The following is a 23,782-nucleotide window of genomic DNA, read 5'->3' on the forward strand; positions in this document are numbered from 1 at the left end:
GGCCAAGCATAACAACTGGCAGCGTATTTTTGTAGGCTACACTTTTGTGTAGTTAATAAAGACTCTTTTTAAACATATTTAAATGAAGACTTTTTTTAAAGACATATTTAAATGAAGGCAATTATCCGAAACCGCATCCCAGCTAACATACAGCGGCTAATGGTTCATAATCGTTAAATCACTCTATCCAAAATGTCTTTCAACAGAATAATAAACAATATACAATAGCAACTGCAAATGTATTATTTTCAGTAAACAGAATAAATATACAAATTCATTTACATTTATCAGATGCATTTAACCAACGTGACTTTCAGTTTACACTTTTTTTCTGTACCCATGCAAAAGTTATCTATAATTTTTTTTACCATAATTTGCAGTAAAACCACAGTAAAAATAAAATCAACCATGGTTTATTAATAAATAAAAAATAATCATGCTCTTACAACAGCATATAGAAGTGCATTTTAGTAACCACAAACTTTACCATGATTTAAAATAATATGGTTACCACAGTTTCACTCCAGCATTACTATAATGTTACTGTAGTAGAACCATGGTTACAAAACCTTGGTTTGAAATAAGATATGCAGTTTTACCATAATAAAACCAATGCATGTTTCAAGGTTACAAAAAATCCCTTAATCAGTCTGAGGTAACAGTGACTCACTGAGGAGAATGTTCTGGAAACAAAACAATATTAATTTCACAATAGCTCTAAGTTAATACAAGTCATGTGTTTAAAGTCCTGTTCAGTTAAAAGACAATTATTATTATAGGGTAAGTTGGCAGAATTTCAACCCACTTTGTGTTGTTACAATGTCTGTAATTTGAAAATGAACCATTTGGATGATGCAAAACATCATTTTGGCAAAGAATTGTGGATAAAAAATGGGAATAAATCAGCACAATTAACTCAAGAATAAAGAGGAAACATTTTCTGTTCAAATGTTAGCATCTATTGTATTTGTAACAATATAAAGTGGGTTAAAAATCGGCAAACTTGCGCTTTGGAGCAGTAATTACAATATTATATTTGGCAATTTTGTATGTCCATCTATTGTTGCCATCATCTTAAGCCTCTGTGAGTGTTGGCATCATCTGAAGTCTTCACAAATGAAGCTGGATCCAAAAAGGAGCTTCCGTAACCTCTAGTAATTTTAGGATGTGTATCCTGATGGGGAAAAAAACAGGAAAGGAAAATTAGAAGGATGAGGATTACTGTGGTTCATATTATTTCAAGCAAAAGCTTATGTGCACTTCTTATTTCATCACTGGAGAACAAGGTCATAAGATGTATATGTGAATGCTTGGCTTAGAAGAGGTGTTTTTCTTAATTAAGACTGGTAGAGTTTAGGAGTAAACTCTTAACTGTTTTTGTTAAAAAACAGTTTAACTGTTTTTGTTAAAGTGCAACTATGGTCTGATTCACTTTTTTGCATTTCCTTTGGTGTGTAAGTGTGTATTAGTAAATGTTAACGATATGCTAAAGGTATAAACCCCAAAGTAAACGATGACACAAGTTATTGACTCCAATGTAAATATATTTTATTGGACTACAAACACACGGATTGTAGGCAACAGTTTACTTCCTGGGATTGGTGATGTAGCCAAGACCGACATTATCATAATTCTTCCCACTTTGGCCTGTAAGTTAACTCCTGTTAGCATTGCGAGCAATTTTTTTTAAACATGGTAAGGAGCGTCACAATGTACAGATTAGCTGGTCAATTAGGGACACAGAGCTTTTTAAATCAATGAGTTCTGTACAAAATCAATGCGTTTGAGGAAGGAGGGAAATCTAAACCTACAAAAATGTACGGTATGTGGAAAATATATTTTTTTTTACTAGAAACCACGCAAACACATTGTATTATACCAAATACACAAGATAACATTGTTTTTTAGCAATGAAATGGGTGCATTTTAAATAAATAAACCACAACCTTAAACCTTTGAACAGCAATGTATTAGTTTGAGGTTCTACTTACTAGTCATAGGATTCATAGCACCTTAGAGAAGTTTTCTGACAGGTCTGCTTCAACTATGCTGCATAGCCATCAGCATGGACAAATCTACAAACACAACATTTAATTTGTCACAAAGCAAATAATAGTATGCAGTGCGAGATTCATTAAATGAAAACAACCAAGAGCAGATGTAAAACACTGAAAAGAAAATAATAGTATACAAAAGATGATTTTCTGAAAAATAGATGATTGATTAATTTATTGATTTATTGGTCTGTCTGTCTGTCCAATGTTATCTCAACTAACTTACCATCTACAACGAAGTGGTTGGCCACCCGCATGACTCTCTTCCAGTCAACCGCGACATCGACATCCCACTTAGTAGGTACTGCCGAAGGGCAGCATGAAATAAATACTGGTCCATGTTGGTCCTTTATACGAATGACTAAAAAAAGATATCTTGACTCACCATATGCTGCTACAATGTTAACACATAGATACAATGATGAAAGACTAAATCAAATTAAATAAACTTTATTTATATTGCACATTTTTAATGTGACATGCACAGACAATGAAAGGGATTAAAACAAAGATGACATGACGAAACAATAAACATAAATAAGATAAACAGATAGAGATTAAAATACACCCCTACTGGAAAATCCAGCTAAAACCAGCATAAGCTTTAAGGTGGCAGTAGCTGGTTTAAGCTTGTCCTCCCAGCCTGGCAAAGCTGGTGGGTCAGCTGTCTTCCAGCCTGACCAGCAAAAAACAGCTACCAGCTTATGCTGGTTTTAGCTGGATTTTCAGTAGGGAAACCAAACACTTGAAATTATGAAATGTAGTGGAGTAAAAATTATGATAATATACTTTAGAATGTATGTTTTCCAAAGTAAAACACTGATTAAAAAGGAATACTTAAACATTTATTTAATGTAGAAAGTAAAATACTTAAGTAATGTCCACCTCTGGTATCAACAAGGATTGTGGTTTAGCCAACATGTCACACGAATCTAGTCAGGGCCAATATACACCATCAAATAAATGTTAGTTTAAACACTCGAAGTTTTCAGGTAACCGGACACACTGCATTTCATTGTAAGCCTAATCAGCCAGCTAGTCTAGCTAACTACTACATGATGATATGAAATACTGTATATTATGTCTTAGTGACCTTGTTGTTTATGCATAAAGACGCCTATCTGCATTAAAAACTTTTGAACGAACATTTCCGTCACTTACCTTAGCCTCCATATGTTCGCCGGTGTTCTTATATGACGCATTTCTTCACTATTTTTAAACTCCGGTTGTCGCGCATGCATAGAACAGATCAGGTAGGGTCGTAAACTGTCGTAAAACAAGTTGAGCTTCTGCGCATGCGCACAATTATGCGCATGCGCAAAACAGATTGGACAGGCGGCACGGATCAGGTACTGACAGCCATGATGTTTGACGATTCTCAATCTGAAGAAATGGAGGGTCTGCTGATCTCTGACAGTTAATGGATGAGTGTTTAAGTGATGTCCTCATTTCGCGTCTGATCGCACCATGGATCAGATGACACTGGTGAGAAAAAAAGCAAAGATTGCGTAGAAGGTTATTGAATGATACGAGTGTACGTTGTCAAGGAAACGAAGGTTTATGTCGCCAGTACATACATACAGTATATTTATGCAGCAATTCTTTATAAAATACATACGTTAATAACAATCTGCTTGTTTTGTTGTTCTTACAAATGATTATATATTGGGTTTGACTGCAGTTCGACGGTAAAAATAATAGCGCGTTGCTGGGAGCGTTTACGGTTGTCATGGTAACACCTGTTGTGCTGATATTCAAGCGCTCGATCTGTTTACTTATACATATTAAAAGGAACAGATTTACTCAATATTTTGCTATGAAGTGTCACATCGGTCCTGCAATTTTATTTCTTTTTAATACATTTTCATTCATTTCTATGATTTTCTTATTTTATATTTGCGACTTGCTTTCATACTATTTTATATAATTTAGTTTTATCTATCTATATTAAGTTAAACAATTTCAACTTGTTTTTATAAGTTATGTCAACTTATCACAGGTCAAATTGACTTGCAAAACCAAGTTGAAGAGTTACAAAACGCAAAAAATCCATTTTGACTAATTTTGGTAAAAATGTTTTTTCTAAAAGAAAGTGACAAGATGAAAACCCCTTTTTTCGCTTACGAACTTTCACATAGCATCTTTAAGTTATAATAACATAAAAAAATTCAAATCCATAATTTGATTTTCAAAGATTTATTATTAAAATAATTTTTTCCGCAAGTTTTTTTCAAAATGCTATAAATCTATTGAATCAGTATGTGCTTTCATCTTTGCCATGTTATATTCATTTAGTTGACTAGTGGTATACATGGATTAAAAAAATTAACATTAATGGCATTAATCAAAACACTTACTTTGTCATATTAAGAACACTGTCATTGAACTTTTTTGACAGCAATCAGCTGTAAAATGTTTTGGTCCTGATTGATTTTCGTTGACTTAAAATAATGGAAAGTTTTTCATAAGACCCTCTGGGGTCAATGTGTTAGCATGACAGAAGCTTGATGCTGTCGTGTGAGAATAAGCAACAGCCGGCATTTTTCTATTGCCCAAGTGCCTCTTGCGTAAATTATTTGATTTTGATGGCTTATGTTTCTTTCCCGCCACAGAAAACACTTAGGTTACTCGCGTAACCCCGGTTCCCTGAAATAACGGGAAAGAAGCATTGCGTCAGTTTGCTGACGCTAGGGGGGAAACTCCTGTTTACTCCTGGATTGAAGCCTATTGGTTAACGTCTGTAGAAAATACAGACCAATGACGTTTGAGCCCGTGCGGGGCGTAGCACACGTCCCTATATAAGCCCGGGGAAATACGTCAAGAGCTCATTATTATTCGACTGAAGCGCGCAGCCGAATAACACTCCCTGCGTAGATGTTTGTAGTCGCGTGAACATTAAGCCGATAAGACCTGTGCTTGTAAGGCAGGGACATCCAGGCTATAAAATCTGACAAACGTAGACGGCGAGGACCAGCCGGCCGCATTACAAATGTCAAAGATAGAAATCCCTGTAGACCAAGCCCATGATGAAGCCATACCTCGCGTGGAGTGAGCTTTTAAACCAAATGGACAATGTTCATTCAGGGAGGCGTAAGCTAAAGCAATGGCTTCAACGATCCATTTAGATAGCCTCTGTTTAGTGAGTGGCATACCTAAAGAGTGTTGCGCAAAGCTTACGAACAGCTGATCTGACTTGCGGTATGAGGCAGAACGGTTTGTGTATATTCTTAACGCTCTGACAGCATGTTAAGGGGTTTGATCGCCGTCCGCCGGGGGGAGGGCGAGAAGTGAAACCACCTGAACTCTAAATGGCGTGGTCAAAACTTTAGGAATGCTCTCGGTCTAAGGATCACTTTTCTATCGTTAGGACCGAATTCCAGACACGACTTGTCAATTGAAAACGCGTGTAAATCGCCCACTCATTTAACCGATGCCAACGCCAGGAGGAGAGCGGTTTTAAACGAGAGAGCGCGCAGGTCAGCCTGCTCGAGGGGCTCGAAAGGGGGACCGCGCAGCGCTTTCAAAACCATGGACAAATCCCAAGATGGGACCGTGTTAGGTCGCGGTGGGTTTTGTCTGCGAGCGCCTCTGAGAAATTAAATGATGAGATCATGTTTTCCCACGGTGTGACCGGTGATAAGGGTGTGATTCGCCGTTATCGCCGCCACATATACTTTAAGCGTCGAGGGCGCGCGACCGCTGTTCAGCATTTCCTGTAGAAAGGAGAGAATATGCTCCACTTCACAGGTGTTTGGGTTTAAGTTTTTCGTCGTGCACCAGTCAGAAAAAATAGACCACTTTTGAGTGTAAAGGCGCCTGGTAGATGGGGTCCTAGCTTCCGATAGAGTATTTAACACTCGTCCTGAAAGGCGCGACGGTTGCCGTTCAGAACCCAAACGTGTAGATTCCATAGCTCCGGCTGTAGATGCCATATCGTCCCTCTCGCCTGAGATAGGAGGTCTTTCCTCAGCAATATTGGCCATGGTGCTGATGTTTTCAGCTACCATAGGTCGGGGAGCCACGGTTGATTGTGCCAAAATGGGGCGATCAGAATTATCACGCATTTCGTCTCTCTTATCCTCTGAAGGACCTGTGGTAACAGAGCCACCGGAGGAAAAGCATATAGAAGACACGCTGTGGGAACCGCCGTTCTCGTGGGATGCAAACAGATCGATCTCTGCTCGGCCAAAAACGGTCCATATTTTCTCGACCGTCTGAGGATGCAGCCTCCATTCTCCTGGCGGCGGACCGCTGCGCGAGAGAATGTCTGCACTCGTATTGGCTACACCCGGTACGTGAGTCGCTTTTAACGAATGTACGTTCACGTGAGCCCATAATAAAAGCCGTTTCGCAAGCCTGGATAGGGAGCGAGATCTCAGCCCTCCTTGGTGTTTTATGAATGAGACCACCGTCATACTGTCCGACCGCACTAGAACGTGTTGATGTTGGCTTTTCGGTCGAAAGTGTCGTAGCGCTAGGATAACCGCCCACATCTTGAGGTGGTTGATATGTAGCTGAGACAACTGGTTGTTCCACGTACCGAAGGCAGGTTCGCCGTCGCAGTGCGCGCCCCAACCCGTCGCGGATGCATCCGTAGTCACTACTTTCCTCCTGCTCACGGAGCCGAGCTTTGTGCCCGAGAGGAAAAGGTGAGGGGATGTCCACATCGAAAGTGCTTTCACGCAGCTGTACGTGATTTTGATTAATAAGCGGCCCGACAACCAAGCACGGGGCGGAACTTTCGCTTTCAACCAAAACTGAAGCGGTCTCATGAACAGCATTCCCAACGGTATTAGTGGGAATGCTGCCATCAGACCCAGCATTTTTTGGAATCGTTTGAGAGGGAGATGTGAACCCGCTTTGAACGATGCCGCCTCGCGTCTTTATCGAGTAAAGCGTCATGCCTAAGAACGCAATCCGCTGCGTGGGGGTGAGCAAACTCTTCTGGAGGTTGATTTTGATCCCTAAATTCTCCAAATGCTGGAGTACAACGGTCTTGTGCATGATAATTTCCCTCTCTGACTGGGCTAGAATAAGCCAATCGTTGAGGTAATTCAATTTGCGGATGCCGCTCTGTCTGAGACGGGCGGGCGCTGCATCCACGCATTTGGTAAATGTGCGTGGTGCCAGAGATAATCCGAAGGGCAGAACTTTGTACTGGTATGCTGTCCCGTCAAACTGTGACGTGGTGCTATCGGAATGTGAAAGTAAGCGTCTTTTTTTTAGATCCACTGATATGAACCAATCGCCCGGTCGAATTAACGCCATGATTCGTCTGGCTTTAAGCATTTTGAATGGCCGTTTGACAAGAGCACGATTCTCTATTGCGTCTTTTAGTAATAAAGAACACATCCTCTTCCCTGAGGATCTGCATGCGATCGTCCGGGACAGTGGTGTAGAGAATTGAAGTGAATAATCCAGCCGTTTAGAATCCAGCCCGGCATACCGGGGGTGGATTACCAAACGTGAAGTTTGACGGCGAGCGTCGATATACTTATGGATGGTATGCGGTGTGTACAGAGGAGGAAATTTGCTCTTTTTGTTCTGTTTTTCGCCGTTACAGTGAGGGTGTGTCCACTGCCTGAGGGGACTGAAACACGCAGAACTTTTGAGGGCGGGCCGGCCGAAGCGGGACCAGAGCCTCTTTTCCTCCTCAGACTCTCTTCAGGGAGGCGGCGGCGGCGCCGGGTCCAGCGTGATCTGAGGACAGGGATTGCGGCGTCGAGGTGGACCAGCCAATCGTGCAGGACGCTGGCGCTTAACCTCCGGTTCAGCTCTCTGCTGGGGTTGAGCTGGTGCTGGCTTAGGGCGCTGAGCTGGCGGCGGTTTTGGGAGGCCGGTCTCAGACGCTGAGGCAGATAGTTTTGGTAGGAAATGCTGCATAGCCTGCGACGATATCTGTGCCTCAGTGAAGCGCTGGGTGAACCCCTCCACAGCAGAGCCGAAGAGCCCCGACGGTGACACGGGCGAGTCAAGATCTCTGTCAAGTTCAGCCACAGATGTCTCTCCAGAACAACCAGGCTGGCCATGGCTCTTCCCACAGCCTGAGTGGCGACTTTAGTAGCGCGGAGGGCCAAGTCAGTCGCGCTGCGCAGGTCTTTAAAGGTTGACGGGTCCGGGCCTGCCTCGTCCATATCACGGAGGAGTTTTGCCTGGTATACTTGCAGCTCCATCGTGTGGAGAGCAGATGCAGCGTGGCCATTGGCGGCGTAAGATTTCGACGGCAGAGTTGATGTCAGACGGCAGGGCTTTGACGGATGATTCATCTTCACTCTCCATCCGCCGGCTGAACACGGGCAGAGGTGGGCAGCGACAGACTCCTCGAGCGGCGGCAACTGGGTGTAGCCATGTTCGTCGGCGCTGTCCACTACGGAGAGGACGTGGGAGACAGCGCCCTGAGCTCGGGTGGAGTGGGGAGCACGCCAGGACTTAGTGAGCTCCTGGTGAACCTCCGGAAAGAACCACGCCTGCCGTTAGCGGGATGATTGACGGCGCCCGGGCTGCAGAAACCACTCATCCAGCCGGCTGAGTTGAGGCTCTGAATGTTGAGCTCCGCTGTAGGTTGTGTCAGGATGCGGATGAGCTCAGAGTCGTGAGGACGCGACTCGGTTGGTTTTTCAGCGGCGGTGCCGTGGTTGTCGTCATCCAAAGTCGCCCAATCCTCTAACTCCTCAGAGGATGACATCATCTCCACGGTGTCACCGGACCCAAAGGAAACCATGCCGCTAACACTCGGCAGGGGATGTTGGTCCTCATGAACGAAAGTGACAGGACGACGGCGGGGAGACAGAGCACGTGGGGGATGAGCCGGTGTGGACTCGGTCTCGGGGCGTTTTTCAACTTCACGGCTCCACTGCTGTTTAGGCGGGAGAGCACGGGAAGCCTTCCTTTTGAAGATATCGAGGTGGGAGCGCAGCACCGCGATGGGAAGGAGCTCGCAGTGGGCTCAGCCCAGACAGATGACGCACTCTTTGTGGAGATCCTCCACAGGCAAAGGGGCTCGGCATGAGCCACAGTGCCGAAGCGACATTATCTCAACGCGCTTCTGCTCTTTTAGATGAAATTCGCTCTTTTATACCCAACCGGAAAGCGGCAGGGGAACACGCTGCTGTGTAGTAGTCCGCTGCAGTGCTCAGATCGACGGCAAGTAAGGGCTTCTTCTTTGGAGCAGCGAGAAGGTTCGCGCTGAAGGAGAAAAGTAATGAATTCTTGACGTATTTCCCCGGGCTTATATAGGGACGTGTGCCACGCCCCGCACAGTCTCAAACGTCATTGGTCTGTATTTTCTACAGACGTTAACCAATAGGCTTCAATCACAGAGTAAACAGGAGTTTCCACCTGTAAACTGACGCAATGTGAAGTGAAGCGTATTGAAAGGGAACCACCACAGGTTTATCAATGCCAAAAGTATTATTATTTTTTGTTTATTTGTTGATCACAAAGTACAAAGTAGATGAGGAAAACTAGGATTCTGTGTGTATTTAATGCGCAGCCATTAATGTTTACAATGAGTGGAATGTTGCGCTGTGATTTGTTGAGCGGATTTATTGCATTCTGAGAGAGAAAAGATGACAGAACAACACGGTGGATATCGGATTTTGCGTAAAATAAAGAATTAGCTTTTTTGTACTGACCAGATACAATACTGATTTTGGCGGTTACTAATTTTTTTTAATTGTGTTTATCGCGTTTTGGAACCAAAGTCTTCATATACTGATATATGTGTTTCTCTGTATGTATAGCAGTTTCACAAACAAACTAAACACTCTTTTCAGAACTCTCCCATTTTAGGTAACTCTCAGTCTGAAAAGGGGGGACATGTACAAGTTTCGAAAAGCCTGTTGTCCGTCTATGAGAACAGAAAGAAATCTGACCTTGAGTTGGATTTGGAGGCTCTGAAGAGCACACACAAGCAGCAGCTGGAGAATTTAGAGCTTCAGCATCAGGATGGCCTGGAAAAGAGGGTTCTGCAGAACTCACTGCTCTCCACAAGTACTGAGTGGATACTTAAAACCAGTTTACTGCAGGAGAGCATCAGTCAAAACTTCAAAGACAACAGACACTGCAGGTAATTTCTAACTTAGATGTGTTAAAGACATTAGCAAATGCGAATGCACAGTACTTGCATCTGTTTAAGACACCAAATTATTCATTATCATCTATTCTTTTCCTCTCAAGGGTGACTCGTCAGAATTTTACCTCAAATAGGATTAAGGCTTCAAGTACTCTAACCAATTCTATTGGAATGGTGAGAGAGAGTCATAGGAAGCCTCTGCCAAAAGAAACACAGAAAGTCAAAGAGGAAGCAGACTTAGCTGAGTGTCAGCAGCAGTTCCGCGTAACCCCAATCCCAGATCATGTCTCCCAGTCTCTTTATAAAGATTTGATTCAGGATCAGGAGAGATTGAGGAAGGAGGGCCGCGACCAGAGGAGAAATTTCCTCTTGGCAATGCAGAAGCCCTTCGGATTCCACAAGAGGGAGGAGAAGGAGCGAGAAAAGAGAAAGGATGAGATGACATCTGCCAATAAAAGTGAAAAAGCAAAGCCTGTTTGTGCGCGGAAGCCAATACCGAAAGCTGTCTTAGATCCTAGGTTCTCTGAACAGTTGAAAGGTGCCATTTATTTGAATTATGCATAGAGGAGATCAGTGAAAATAATGTGAAAGTGTCAAAGTAAACTAGTTAAATTTTAGAACTTGCACAGGTTACAAGGAAAATTTAAGCATGTTCCATTGTTTTATCTATTTATTAATGATATTTAGAGGATTATTTTGCACAAAATATTTTTTACTTGTATTATCTCAAACCTGTATAAGAGACAACATTTAAAAATATTTTTATAATTTGAGATTTAAGTCAATATTACTGTAAGGAGAATGCTACATAACAAATTCGTACATACAGTGAGGAAAATAAGTATTTGAAAACCCTGCTAGTTCTCCCACTTAGAAATCATGAAGGGGTCCGAAACCGTCATCGCAGGTGCATGTCCACCGTGAGAGACACAATCAAAAAAAAAAAAAATCCAGAAATCACAATATATGATTTTTTAACTATTTATTTGTATGACACAGCTGCAAAAAAGTATATGAACACCTGTCTATCAGCTAGAATTCTGACCCTCAAAGACCTGAATGTCCACCTCCACTCCATTTATTATCCTAAATTAGATGCACTTGTTTGAGCTTGTTAGCTGCATAAAAACACCTGTCCACCCCATACAATCAGTAAGAATCCAACAACTAACATGGCCAAGACCAAAGAGCTGTCCAAAGACACTAGAGACAAAATTGTACACCTCCACAAGGCTGGAAAAGGCTACGAGGAAATTGCCAAGCAGCTAGGTGAAAAAAGGTCCACTGTTGGAGCACATGGGACAGGGCGACTGCACTGTATTAAGGAGAGGATGACCAGGGCCATGTATTGCGAGATTTTGGGAAACAACCTCCTTCCCTCAGTTAGAGCATTGAAGATGGGTCAAGGCTGGGTCTTCCAACACAACAATGACCAGAAGCACACAGCCAGAATAACCAAGCAGTGACTCTGTAAGAAGCATATCAAGGTTCTGGCGTGGCCTAGCCAGTCTCCAGACCTAAACCCAATAGAGAATCTTTGGAGGGAGCCCCATCTCCGTTGTTTCTCAGCGACAGGCCAGAAACCTGACTGATCTAGAGAAGATTTGTGTGGAGGAGAGGGCCAAAATCCCTCCTGCAATGTGTGCAAACCTGGTGAAAAACTACAGGAACATTTGACCTCTGTAATTGCAAACAAAGGCTACTGTACCAAATATTAACATTGACTTTCTCAGGTGTTCAGATACTTATTTGCAGCTGCATCACACAAATAAATAGTCAAAAAAATCATACATTGTGATTTTTGAGAGAAAATTATTTTGTCTCAACTCTCGATTTGTAAAATCAATCATGTTATGGTAATTTACAGTAATGCAATTAAAAAGGAAAATGGGGTAGGGACTCCACTTGAATATAAGTTTAAAGAAATAGTTCACTCAAAAATGAAAACAATGTAATCAATGACTCACCCCCATGTCGCTCCAAACTTGTAAGACCTCCGTTCATCTTCAGAACACAGTTTAAGATGTTTTAGATTTGGATTTTTTCTTATTATGTCTCTCACAGTGGACACGCACCCACGACGACAACCCCAGACCCCTCCATGATCTCCAAGTGGGAGAACCTGCAAAACAGCAGAATGTTCAAACACTTATTTTCCTCACTGTGTTTTACGAGGAGGCTGATTTGTATAATTTTTTACAAGCACATTGGTACATTTTTGTATGATTTGTCTTTGCCCCTGTGACGTTAAGGCTAGGGGTGGGGTTTTGTTATTGTGTTTTTTAATGACAATAGTTGTTTTTGATCGATTAGCTGTACGAATTATCCAAAATGTGTACGAATTCTAACTAACCCTTTATGTTAGCACATGTTCACTCATTCAACTTGTAATGTTTTGTTCAGAACAGGAGCATCAAAGGAAGATTCGCATTCATTTGAGGGCTCAGGAGACTTTGAAAGCTTCCTCAGCGCCTATTCAAACTCAGGAAGCTAATGCAGAGAGCCAAAGCCGCAGTGCTCAGAAGACCAAAAGCAAGATGCTGGGTTATTTGGACCAAAGGCCATCATTTAGACCAAAGACTAACACAGCGGTGCCTGACTTTGACAAGCTGTACCAAGCCTTTCAACAAAAGGCCATGGAAGCAGCAGAGAGGAGAGATGTCACTCACTGTAAACCATTCCAGTTCCACACAACAACACAACAGCCACGCTCCAGGAGTCCAGAAAACCCAATGGTTAGATATGATTTATGGTTAGATGGTTTAAGGGATGGTTTTGATTCTTTTATAATGATTTTTTCTTTTTAAAGAACTCTACAAACAAGATGAATTTAAAGAGAAGCTGTTCGTATGGTGGTTTAACATCACTGTCTATGGATACACTTCCAATCTATACAACTGATGCTGCCAGGAAAAGATCCATGGCCATAAGGTGAACTGGGAGCTGCCAACAAGCGAATTACTACACCTCAAATGATTGAAAGGTTTTTAATGATTTCTTTACCATGCATATAGGAGATCTCTGGAGCTGAGTAACCTTAAAGAGCAGGAGCATGCAGAGTGGATGAAACAACACAGCATCAGATCTCAAGCTATGAGCAAGGCAGTGGCAATGCGAGCCAAAGCTATGGACCCCCATAAAAGCTTAAAAGAGGTCTACCAGGAGAAACTCAAACAGCACAGGTGAGAAATTTTGAATAGCCAGTTGGTTATGGATCCAAAGTTTTCTTTGATTAATGCATTATGTTATTAATAAATGGTATAAACACAAAATCTGCCTGTTGGAGACCCCTGCTTTAGCTTATAGTCTGGACATGGCATCTGTTGGTCTGTAAAGCCCAGTGTAGGTGAATGTTCTAGGTTTAATACAGGAAATACGAGTTAAAACAACAGGTGTGACATGCTGCTTACTAGAGAAAATTATTTTGACTCAACTCTCAATTTGTAAAATCAATCATGTTATGGTAATTTACAGTAATACAGTTAAAAAGGAAAAGGGGCTAGGGAGGGACTGCACTTGAATATAAGTTTAAATAGGTACTTCAGGCATAAACCTAAAACAGTGTATGTGAGGTAAAACCTTGTCAGTACAAAATTATAATTAATTTCATTTAACTCTTGTCATGACCTTGTTGAGTCAGAAAAACTGATAATTTTCACACGATACCAGGATACCACAAAGGACTGTTTACATGGAGCAAACTTTGGATAACTCAAATATCCTTGTGGATGATATTACATCAATAGGGGAGAGCGACAACTTACCCATGTGACAACTTAGCCCAGTCTCCCCTACTACATAACTAGACTTTAATATAAATATAAGCAACCAATTTGTCCTTTTAAGTCCTGTACGAGATGCCTGTTTTTTTGTTTCAAACTGATGAGTTAAAATAATCCCCTGTAGAGTTGCTGTCCATAGTTCCTAAAGTGTTTTAAACCCAGAACATTTCTTTAATTTATTAACATAATGCATGTTATAACTGATTGTATGTCCTTGTGTATGTAGGCAAGCTGATCAAGAGAGGGTGAAGGATTATCAAAAAGAGCTAAGGGACATAAGATCTCGAGTGACAGCTCGTCCATACCTCTTTGAGCAAATGTCCCAGGTTTATTGAAACAAATAATTTGCATATGTAAATGCATTATCAATAAACTAAAGTAGTCATATTGATTCTGACCAGAAATTTTCCTATTGTTTTCAGAAAAATGCCAAGAGTAATGCCGAACGCAGATACAGGTACACTTTGGAACGAGCAGGTTTGGATGAAAACTTTGTGAGATCAAAGGGAGAAAGTGATAAAAGCATCCATGGATCAAACAATGTGCATGGTGACTCAGAGGATGAAGATTATCACAGCACAAAAAGTGAAAGCCAACAGAGGTATGAAATAGAGATGGGCAGAATGGTACATCTAAAAATATTGATATAGAATTATTAAAAGTACAATTAGGGATGTGCAAATACTACATTTCTGTGCCGACACCGATATTCGGTTACTTAAAATTAGAGATGCACCGATATGATTATTTCACAGATTTCACAGATTGACGATTATTCTGCCAATATCGATAGTTTGGTGGTTATATTAACTTGCATTAACTAAATTCTGAAGATTACATTTTCTAAATGTTATTAATTTATATAATGACCATTAATATTGAACATTAAACTAATGATGATTTTCTATTCACAGAGCTTAAATTCATTGCATTTTCCTGTTCTCTTTTAAATGACAGGATATATTGGCCATGACTATCAGCGTTTTTAAACTATCGGCCGATAGCCGTTAGTGTGAAAAATTGCTTTTATCGACCGATCCGATTATTATTTGCTGACATATTGGTGCATCTACTCAGAATAACATCCACCGCCACGGATAGATTACTCCTAGTATCAGACATGTATTGAAATACTAAGTAAGCACGCACTCCCATTACCCAAACCCCAACCATGCCCCCAGGGCGATTGCCCCCCCCCCACTCCCCCAGGAGCACGCACTCACACTGTGCTTTTATCGATCCAAGCCCGGGCACGCTTTTGTCATTAGGATGCTATTGTTTTGAACAAAGCAGGAAGTAAAACGCTCTCTTAACACTGAAACCCATCATAATGTTAAGTCTGTGTTTTTTATTTGGAGTCATGATGCACGATGACACAGCCCTCTCACATGCCATCGTATTGCTTAGTTGGTCTATTGCGTGTGCAGCGTCGACATTCATGTAACCCTGCTGCGCCAATCATAAGGTTTTAAAGAAGGCAGATGAATGTGAGTGGTCACGCAATTGACCTATTGCTAAACCACGCCCCCAAACCCGATGAGCCAATCACAGTGCGCTAGCTAACTCAATGCACTCTGACATTTCTTTGCTTTCACGTCCTTTGAAATGCATTGCAGTTAGTCAGTTTTCATTCGTTTTTATATGTTTTTTTCTTGTCATTTTAAGTTTAAAATGGTCAAACGGTGTGCATGGGTACATGCAACTCCGACAATAGGTATCCCGAGATGCTGGGCGACGTTGTGTATTTTTTTACCCTTTCCCAAGCCACATCTCAACCGAAATAAGTGTTTGCTCTGGATTAAGTTATGCGGGAAACCACAACACCAACTAAACGTGGATAAATTAAACAAGGATCTCTACATCTGTTTCTAAGCTAAGTAAACAATGTATTTGAACGTTATCTTTAACATCTCTAACGTAACGTTAGCCTAACAATAGAAACGTTAACGTTAGCTTCTAGCTGCGTTGTACATCATGTCACTTAGCTTCATTAACGTATCTGTTAATAACCGAGATAACAAATGTTTTTTGTAATAGCATGTTGTGCTGAATGATTAATGTAAATGCTGTAGCACCAAACTAACGTATAGGTACTCTTGGTAACGATGATAAAAACGCTTGTCCTGAACTGATGCAACTTAGACCTATACATATCACGTATCGCGTTTACACTGTGACCTGTACATTTTTGCCTGGAGCTGAAGCTTTTCATCGACCTTCTCAACAATAAAATAATTAATATAACCCTCCAATGCATAGTTCATTCCATTTTGGTGACTTCGAGATGATATAGTCATTCTTTCTCCAAATATCATCAATGGCATCCTGTGAAATGTCTCCTGTGACAGCTGCCATAGGGCCTGTCAACGAATGTTGATTGTTTGCCCAAGTGAGTGGAGGGGGCGTGGCTTAGCCATAGGTCAATTGACGTATCTCCTTTTGAATTGCGCTCAGGCACGATTGCACTCACACTGTAGCCCTCCACGCCTGAGCCCACCTCTGCAATTTGGCCAGGGCGGAATTAACCAAACTGCGCCCAGGCACAGTACAGAGCGATTACACTAGTTAAACGAACCAGGCTATGGGGGTCAAACGTGCTTGAGCGCAGTTTGGTTTGGATAATGTAAGTACGCCCTAATAGTGCAGAGCGTACAAACTGCAACTCTTTTGTCAATGTGACCTAATTCAAAGTAATCACAGAGCATGAGTTCTAATGTGTTTTTAACCCCCTTTGGATGCATCCCTAGTCAATATTATTTATTAAAACAAGATTTTATTAAAAGTGCTTTTAAAAGGATAAATAAACAGATGGAGTCTCTCAGAGATGGTTTTATAGTGCTAATTGCCACTGCAGCCATCAAAGGAGCACTTTACAAATTTGACAATTAACAAATTTGAAGTTGTTTTTTCAGTAAATAAACTTTAGATCAAGTACTGTGAGCAACGTTCCTGTTTTTGTGCACAAATGTAGGTCCATGTCTTTTGTGGGGATTGTTTTGTGCAATAAAAAAGTTATGTATTTAGCATATTTACGGTATTTGTTAAACATCTGCCAATTAACCAATTGAAAGGCTGCATATACTGTAAGTCAGTGCAGATGGACATCTTTTTAATCTTTTTAGCAGCTTTATAGCGATATGGGCCATGCACTGGGTAAGGTGCTATATTCTTAATAACTGTCCGGCTTTTGAAAATGTGACTCCTGTTGAGGAAAACCAAACAGTGTCTGGTTGGGGTCCCTGGTGGTAATCAATTAAACATGGTTTGATTAAAACTGCCCTTTTAAAAATATGTAGTTATGCCTTTGGTACACAAATGTGGTATTGGCCATTAGGCACGCCTGGACTATTTTAAATAAAGAATTACACATTACTTTCCATTATGCCAGCCAGATCAGGCACAAGAACACTGTAATATTGTATGTATGTGTATGATATTTTATGAGTGTCACGGAGCGGACAGATCTCCTCAGTACAGTGATTTAACAACGTATTTTAAAGCATTTATCCCAGTTTAGCTGAGCACTGTGATTGTACTTCCTCTTTAATGACCCATACCATATAAACTAAAATCATAGACATCTTACTTAATGGAAACACAAAACATTTTGTGGTCGCGACATATGGACCGTCATCTATGAATAGGGTTTATTGTCATTGGCATAAGAGAAAAGTAACCATGCAAATATTATGATGTAGCGGTCAGATGTATATGTGGGGTTCTAACAAGCGTTATTTACAGTGCAGGAAGTGGGGAAGACAGTGTCGAAAAAGAGGAGGACAAAGAGGGGAACGCTGAAACTGAAAAGGAGGACGTGTGCTGAAAGAACATTTGCAAAGGGAGATCACTGTGGTTGGACTCTAAATCAGTGACATGCTGTTGCTTTAATCATTTTTAGTGTTTTAAACATGTGTTGTGTGTATTTTTAAAGTTCATTAGTTGCCAGTGCAAGTGTTTCGCACGGGCAAGCAGCCCTCATACTTTCTTGTCTTTTAAGCTTTTTTTTATAAAGGGGACTGCAACAAATATTTTATAGTTTTTAATAATGTAATTTTACAAATTGTCCTGGTAAAGGAACTTTTGAGTTGTCTTGTATAAAGATTTTACAATACAAAGGGGATTATGAATGTCCAAGAAATTCCATCTGGGTGTCATAACATTTTTATTTAAATCGAAAATCAAAAGCAAGTTTAATTTTACTATTGAAAATACAGAAACGGGGGCTACAGAAACAACAGAGAAAAAAATAAAATAAATTCTTGTCAACCATATTAAAATATATTTGCTTGAGTTCTGCTTATTGCACTTTAAATGATCTTGTAAACCACATAAACAGCTTTTGGGCTGCCTCAGTTTGCATATGGTAAATTGGGGAAGCACTGACCTGGCATAAACACACCATCAAAGAAGTTCTGAATGACTGCTATAATTATGAACTATAACTGTCACAGAGGTGAGCTTTATTCACAAAACTGGATTTTAATAAATACACAAACTACATTTTGTGACAACTCCCCTTAGCACAAGACTCATCTGAGATTCCCATTCTGATGTCCGGGTATTTAAAGAGCCGTATGATTGGTTTAGTAAACAGCTCAGGACATTTGTCTGCAGTTGGATAAGATCTTGTGTTAGTACATTATAAGCAGTCCTTGGCAACATCAAGAGAATTTTCATCCAATTGGCCTTCAAGGTGAACATTTCTTCAGGCCTTAGTTGCATTTTTAATGGAAAGTTCCAGCATTTGGAGTTATTTTAGAGCATTTTAAAGGCATAATTTGTGCTTTCAGAGTCTTCAGTTGAAACAAATGACCCGTGCAGCATCCATGCAAAGCTTAAATCTCAATGTTAAACACAATATGATTTCCAGTGTTGTCCATTTGAGGATTATATTGTACATTCTGTGATTAAAGGACTGTCAACACAAAAAAATCCTTGTGCTCACAGCCTTTAGTTTAACTTCTGTAAAAGCATGCAGCAGAAACATAGTTCAGTGGTAAAGCAGTGCATTAGCAATTAGCACTGCAAAAGGTCATGAGTCTGAATCCAGAGAAGACTTGATCTGAAACTGAAAAAAATATGCCTTGTAATGGACTGTAAGTCACTTTGGATAAAATAACAGAAAGTCCTCCTATTCCGTTGTGTAAAATACCATCTGGGTACCTTTGGCATGAAATGTTCACATAATCTAATAAAAATGTATGAAAATTTATTTTTGGCGTGCCTGTGGATGTTTTGAGTCAATAAAGTTGCCTGGCAATCTCAGTGTCTCTCTGATTCAGGAACAAACTGAGACTTCAGACTTTGAGTATTTCATGAAGCACAGAATTCAGTGTTTGAGTGACAGGCCCTATCTTGAGCTTTGAGTGCCAGATAACTGAAAGTTCAAGTGCTTTTGCGAGGTCACCATGGCAACTGTGCTCTATCCAGTTACACTATCATCAAGTGCTGTGGGTCTACAGCTTTCACAGCTGAATGTCCCTTATACTGTTAACATGTCAGATATAGTTCTGAATCAGGTGGGACATCATGCATTATTCTTGTTCCTGAAATCAGGATCTGTCATTCTGAAGGGAAACTCTCAATTTGTGCCTTAATTGCCATGATGATAATAAATCATTAAAAATATAGAAATTGAGAAATTTTTACCAGCTATTTAAAACCTTCAAATAACTCTTCTACTGTAGTTCCAGCCTGATCTCACGAAGTTAATACGAAGTGAATCGTGCAAAAACTTACAATTCTCATGAAAATAACAACAACAAAACCTAACCCCAATGTCACAGGGGTCGTACAAAAATGTACAAATGTGATCGTATGAATTAATACGAATTAGCCAACTCTTAAAATATGTAAGAATTTTCATGAGATAGCGTTGGCAGTTCCCCTGCAGTATCATCTGTTTTGCTCCTTGAACTTCATATCAGGGCTTATTGATCTAAAGCAGTGTTTCCCAATCCTGGTCCTCGAGGCCCCCCTGACAGAAAGTTTTAGATGTCTCCTTATTTGAAACACCTGATTAAACTAATCAGCCTACTTCAAAAATGGTAAACATGTCTCCCTAACAAGCTGATGAGTTGAATCAGGTGTGTTAAATAAGGAGACATCTAAAACTTTCTGGGAGGGGGGCCTTGAGGACCAGGATTGGGAAACACTGAAAAGCATGCTGACTGCGCTACAGATCAGTTTATTAATTCGGGTAACACTTTACAATAAGGTTGTATTAGTAGACATTGGTAAATGCATTAACTAGCATAAACAAACACTGAACAATATTGTTTTTCAGCATTTATGTAATTTAATGTGAATAGTCATTCATGTTAGTTCTTGGTGCATTAACTAATGTTAACAGTTACAACGTTTAATTTTAAAAATGTATTAAATTAACATGAACTAAGATTATTGTTACGGATTCACCAGGAGCCGGATTCACAAAACATTCTTAAGAAGAAAATTCATCAAAGTCATTTTTTTTCTTAAATTCAAGCTTAAGAACAAAGTTAAGAATATTTTGTATTCTCAAAAAAGCTTCTTAAGAAAGTTCTTATTTTTCCTTAAGTATGTTAAACTTAAGAAGAACTCAAATTCTTAAAAAACGAAACTGTTTTAAATCACATCCTAAAATTAGGATAACCTCAGTAGTCTTAATTCTCAAAACTTAAGATGTTTTATAAGTTAATTTGATTGTTTAAAATGTGACATGTACTCACTCTGTAGTCGAAAATGGCAATTTAAACTGTTAACTTCCCAAAGATTAGTTTAATGAGGAATGTCATACTCGTATAATAATAAAGTTTAATGGCTTACTTTAGTAATATGTCACGAAGCACATAAGTAATAGCAATAATATAAGCTATAACATTTTACTTCCTTCATAATACATTCATTGTAAAATTACTAACAGCTCTACTCAAAGATGCCCTGAGCAGGAGTCTATCCGGCAATCATTCCGTCATGTGAGTCGAGCGGACGTGTGTGCCTGAGAGATGAAATTGTGAATGGGAGACGGAACTGGGCACGGTGAAGTACGCACGGCCCAGAGTGCTTGACACGCATGACGGACCAATTGGGAGATTTGGGAATGATGTTTACTCACTGCACCGCCTTCTTACACTAGCTGGCCTCTGTTACAACAGCGAATAACATCTTTTATAGCCTTAACACATCACTTGTTTATATATCTGGTTAACTTCTTAAGAAATGCTCAAGAATTGCACTTAGGAACATTCTTACAAACTTATAATTTATCTTAAGAACCTTCTTATTTTTTTGAATTAAAAGGGTCATATTGTGAAAAACTGACTTTTTAATGTTTATGTGCTAAAATTGGGTCCCCAGTGCTTCTATCAACTAGAAAATGTGAAAAAGAACAACCCAGTAACTTTGTTTTGGTAAACCGTTCTCTGCAAGCATGTGAAAAATTAGGTTGTTAAAATTTCACCTGTTTTGTGACATAGGTAGCAAGGCCAATTACAATAATATCGCCCCTTAATCTGCACTATCCAACCATGGCACTGCCATTTAGTGAAGAGAGAAACAGAGAGAGAAAAAAGATATTTGGTAGCACAATTGAGTTTCAATTTTAACAAACCACCATCATTTCGATCAGTGTTTGCATTTCATCTGCTCATTTGGCACACCTACAAAATGGTAATTTTTAACATGTTATAATAAATTATCTGTGTGGTATTTTGAGCTAAAACTTCACATAAGCACTCTGGGGACACCAAAGACTTATTTTACATTTTAAAAACATCTCGGTTCTAATCACCGTCTCCTGTCCCTCATCATTAGTGCACTCTATATAAACCTCCACCATTCACTCATTCTTCGTCCGGTCTCGTTAAAGCATACATCTAATCTGAGTGTATTGTGGAAACCTACCTGACTTTACTTTCCTCTTTTGAAGATTTATACCCTTGTTCATCCCTCTCGTCTTGCTGTCGTCTTGCCGTCGTCTTGCCATCGTCTGTTCACCCAGACGATAAGGAAACTTATTTTTTTGTTTTCTGTAACTATCAAGAAGTGTGTGTGTGAAGTTACCTGTTCTCATCATCGTCTTCATATCAACTTCATCTGTCTACCAAAACCATTTGCCTGTGTTAAAGCTCATACAATAAACCATTTGTTTTTTACTCCTGTGTCATATGCTCTCAATTTACCATAATGATTACTAAATGCTGTAGAAGTATTGTTCATTGATAGTTCATAGTTAATAGTTAACTGACCGTTAACAAATACAACCTTACTGTAAAGTGTTACACAGTTTATTAATCCACAAAATATACTTATTACTAGTTATTTTCTAAATCTAAATGACACAAAGCTATGCTTGAAATGGCTCAAATAAATAATATAAAAGTACATTAATTATTCTGGTCCAACTTGTGATCCAATTCTCACTATTAAATAACTATAAACTTATAGGATTAAGTATGTAGAATACATTTTTTGCAGAATAAGGCATTAATATGTGCTATTTAAGTATTAATAAACAGCCAACATCTCGGTATATTAATGCTAATTAACAACCAGTTAATAGTGAGAATTAGAAACTAGAGTGTTACCATTATTCTTATTAACTTACCAAAGTATTTAAAGTGAGATTTCTAAGCAAAAAATAATGAAATTACAGTAACAAATTACCAACACTGATCATAATCATACACTCTCAGAAATAAAGGTACAGAAGTTGTCACTGGGACAGTATACCATTTTAAAAAGGTACACCTTTGTACCCGAAAAGTGCATATTAGTACTTCAAATGTATATTGGCAGTTCAAAGATACATATTTATTTGTACCTAAATGGTAGAAATTAGGAACTTTTTTAAAGGGTACTGCCCCAGCTTTGTACCCTTTATTTTTGACAGTGTAGGAGAACCACTTTAAGGGTTATATACTGTATGGTACGCTTTAGATAAGCGCTGCTATATTGGTGGATATACAGTATGCTTTCATAGGTGCAATAGAGTACTAAATGTGGTTCCCCGAAATGGTTACAAGCCAAAAAAACCACTTTTAGTGTATTTAGCACAATTTTTTAGTGTGAATAACAAGTTCCTCTGGAAGCGTTTTTGTTGTTTGTTTGCCTTTATTGGCGAATGGTTTTGTAGCAATAGGTCATACACATACAAATAATACATAAAACAAAAAAATGAAAACACATTACACAGATCATAATTTCTGAAGTTCATCAGTCCTAAGAAGACGTTAAACCAATAGCCACTAAAAAAATAAAAACTTTAAAATGTTTTGTTCTTCCACCAAGAACTCTAAATCGACGTCCTGAAGGCAACAGCTGAAACTCTTTATATATGATCCAAATTAATTTAAATAGACTGTGCCTTATTTAAAACCTGCGTATGATAAATGTCAATAGATTGAATTTGACTCACACCTATGACTTTTTCTGCCACTTGACAAGACTATTCAACCTATTCCTATTTGACAATGTAAGATTACCAAACCAAACATCAATCCCAAAATAAAACCCTATTTCCATAAAGGACTTATAAAATAAAGTCATCATCTTGGGGCATACATTAAATGTTTTCATCTTCCATAAAAAAGTTTGTTGTCAATTACTATACCAATTATTAGTAATTTTAATATCCACTAAGTTTATATTTGTCAATCGAACTTTAGTTTTGATTCTTTAAAAAACAGTATTTTTTCTAAAAATCAACAAAACATAAATGTAAAGTTCGTTATAATAAAATGCATTTTTTTCCTCATGGACTCTTCTTCAACACTTTATACTTATACTGTTTCCTAAATGTGTTTTTTGCTTAATAATGCAAATCCAAGGTCCATAGGTATTATTTTGTTGAAGACCAGACTCTCACCTGTAGGAGGAGCTATGGATCATAA

The 23,782-nt window shown here is 39.5% G+C and overlaps 1 protein-coding gene and 1 long non-coding RNA gene across 3 annotated transcripts; one reads left to right on the forward strand and one right to left on the reverse strand.

Annotated features, from left to right (window-relative positions):
- Positions 1-397: 397 nt before the first annotated feature.
- On the reverse strand, positions 398-3,365 carry LOC129438769 (uncharacterized). Of its 2 annotated transcripts, none has more exons than XR_012370546.1 (4): positions 3,216-3,365; positions 2,281-2,415; positions 1,992-2,075; positions 398-1,174 (listed from the first exon to the last, which is right to left on the reverse strand). It is a non-coding gene; the product is annotated as an uncharacterized lncRNA (long non-coding RNA). The 2 variants fall into 2 exon arrangements; XR_012370547.1 differs by having other exon boundaries at positions 2,281-2,401; positions 3,216-3,358.
- A 49-nt stretch (positions 3,366-3,414) lies between these two features.
- LOC141365323 (protein FAM161B-like) lies at positions 3,415-18,128 on the forward strand. The gene is made up of 9 exons (XM_073869537.1): positions 3,415-3,539; positions 9,830-10,122; positions 10,233-10,666; positions 12,532-12,863; positions 12,938-13,059; positions 13,143-13,310; positions 14,137-14,236; positions 14,333-14,511; positions 17,652-18,128. The coding sequence occupies exons 1-9, from the start codon at positions 3,522-3,524 to the stop codon at positions 17,731-17,733; spliced, it is 1,728 nt and encodes a 575-aa protein (XP_073725638.1). The 5' UTR covers positions 3,415-3,521; the 3' UTR covers positions 17,734-18,128.
- The last annotated feature ends 5,654 nt before the right edge of the window (positions 18,129-23,782 follow it).

The sequence above is a fragment of the Misgurnus anguillicaudatus genome, chromosome 7 (assembly GCF_027580225.2).
Source record: "Misgurnus anguillicaudatus chromosome 7, ASM2758022v2, whole genome shotgun sequence".
Classification (NCBI taxonomy): Eukaryota; Metazoa; Chordata; class Actinopteri; order Cypriniformes; family Cobitidae; genus Misgurnus; species Misgurnus anguillicaudatus.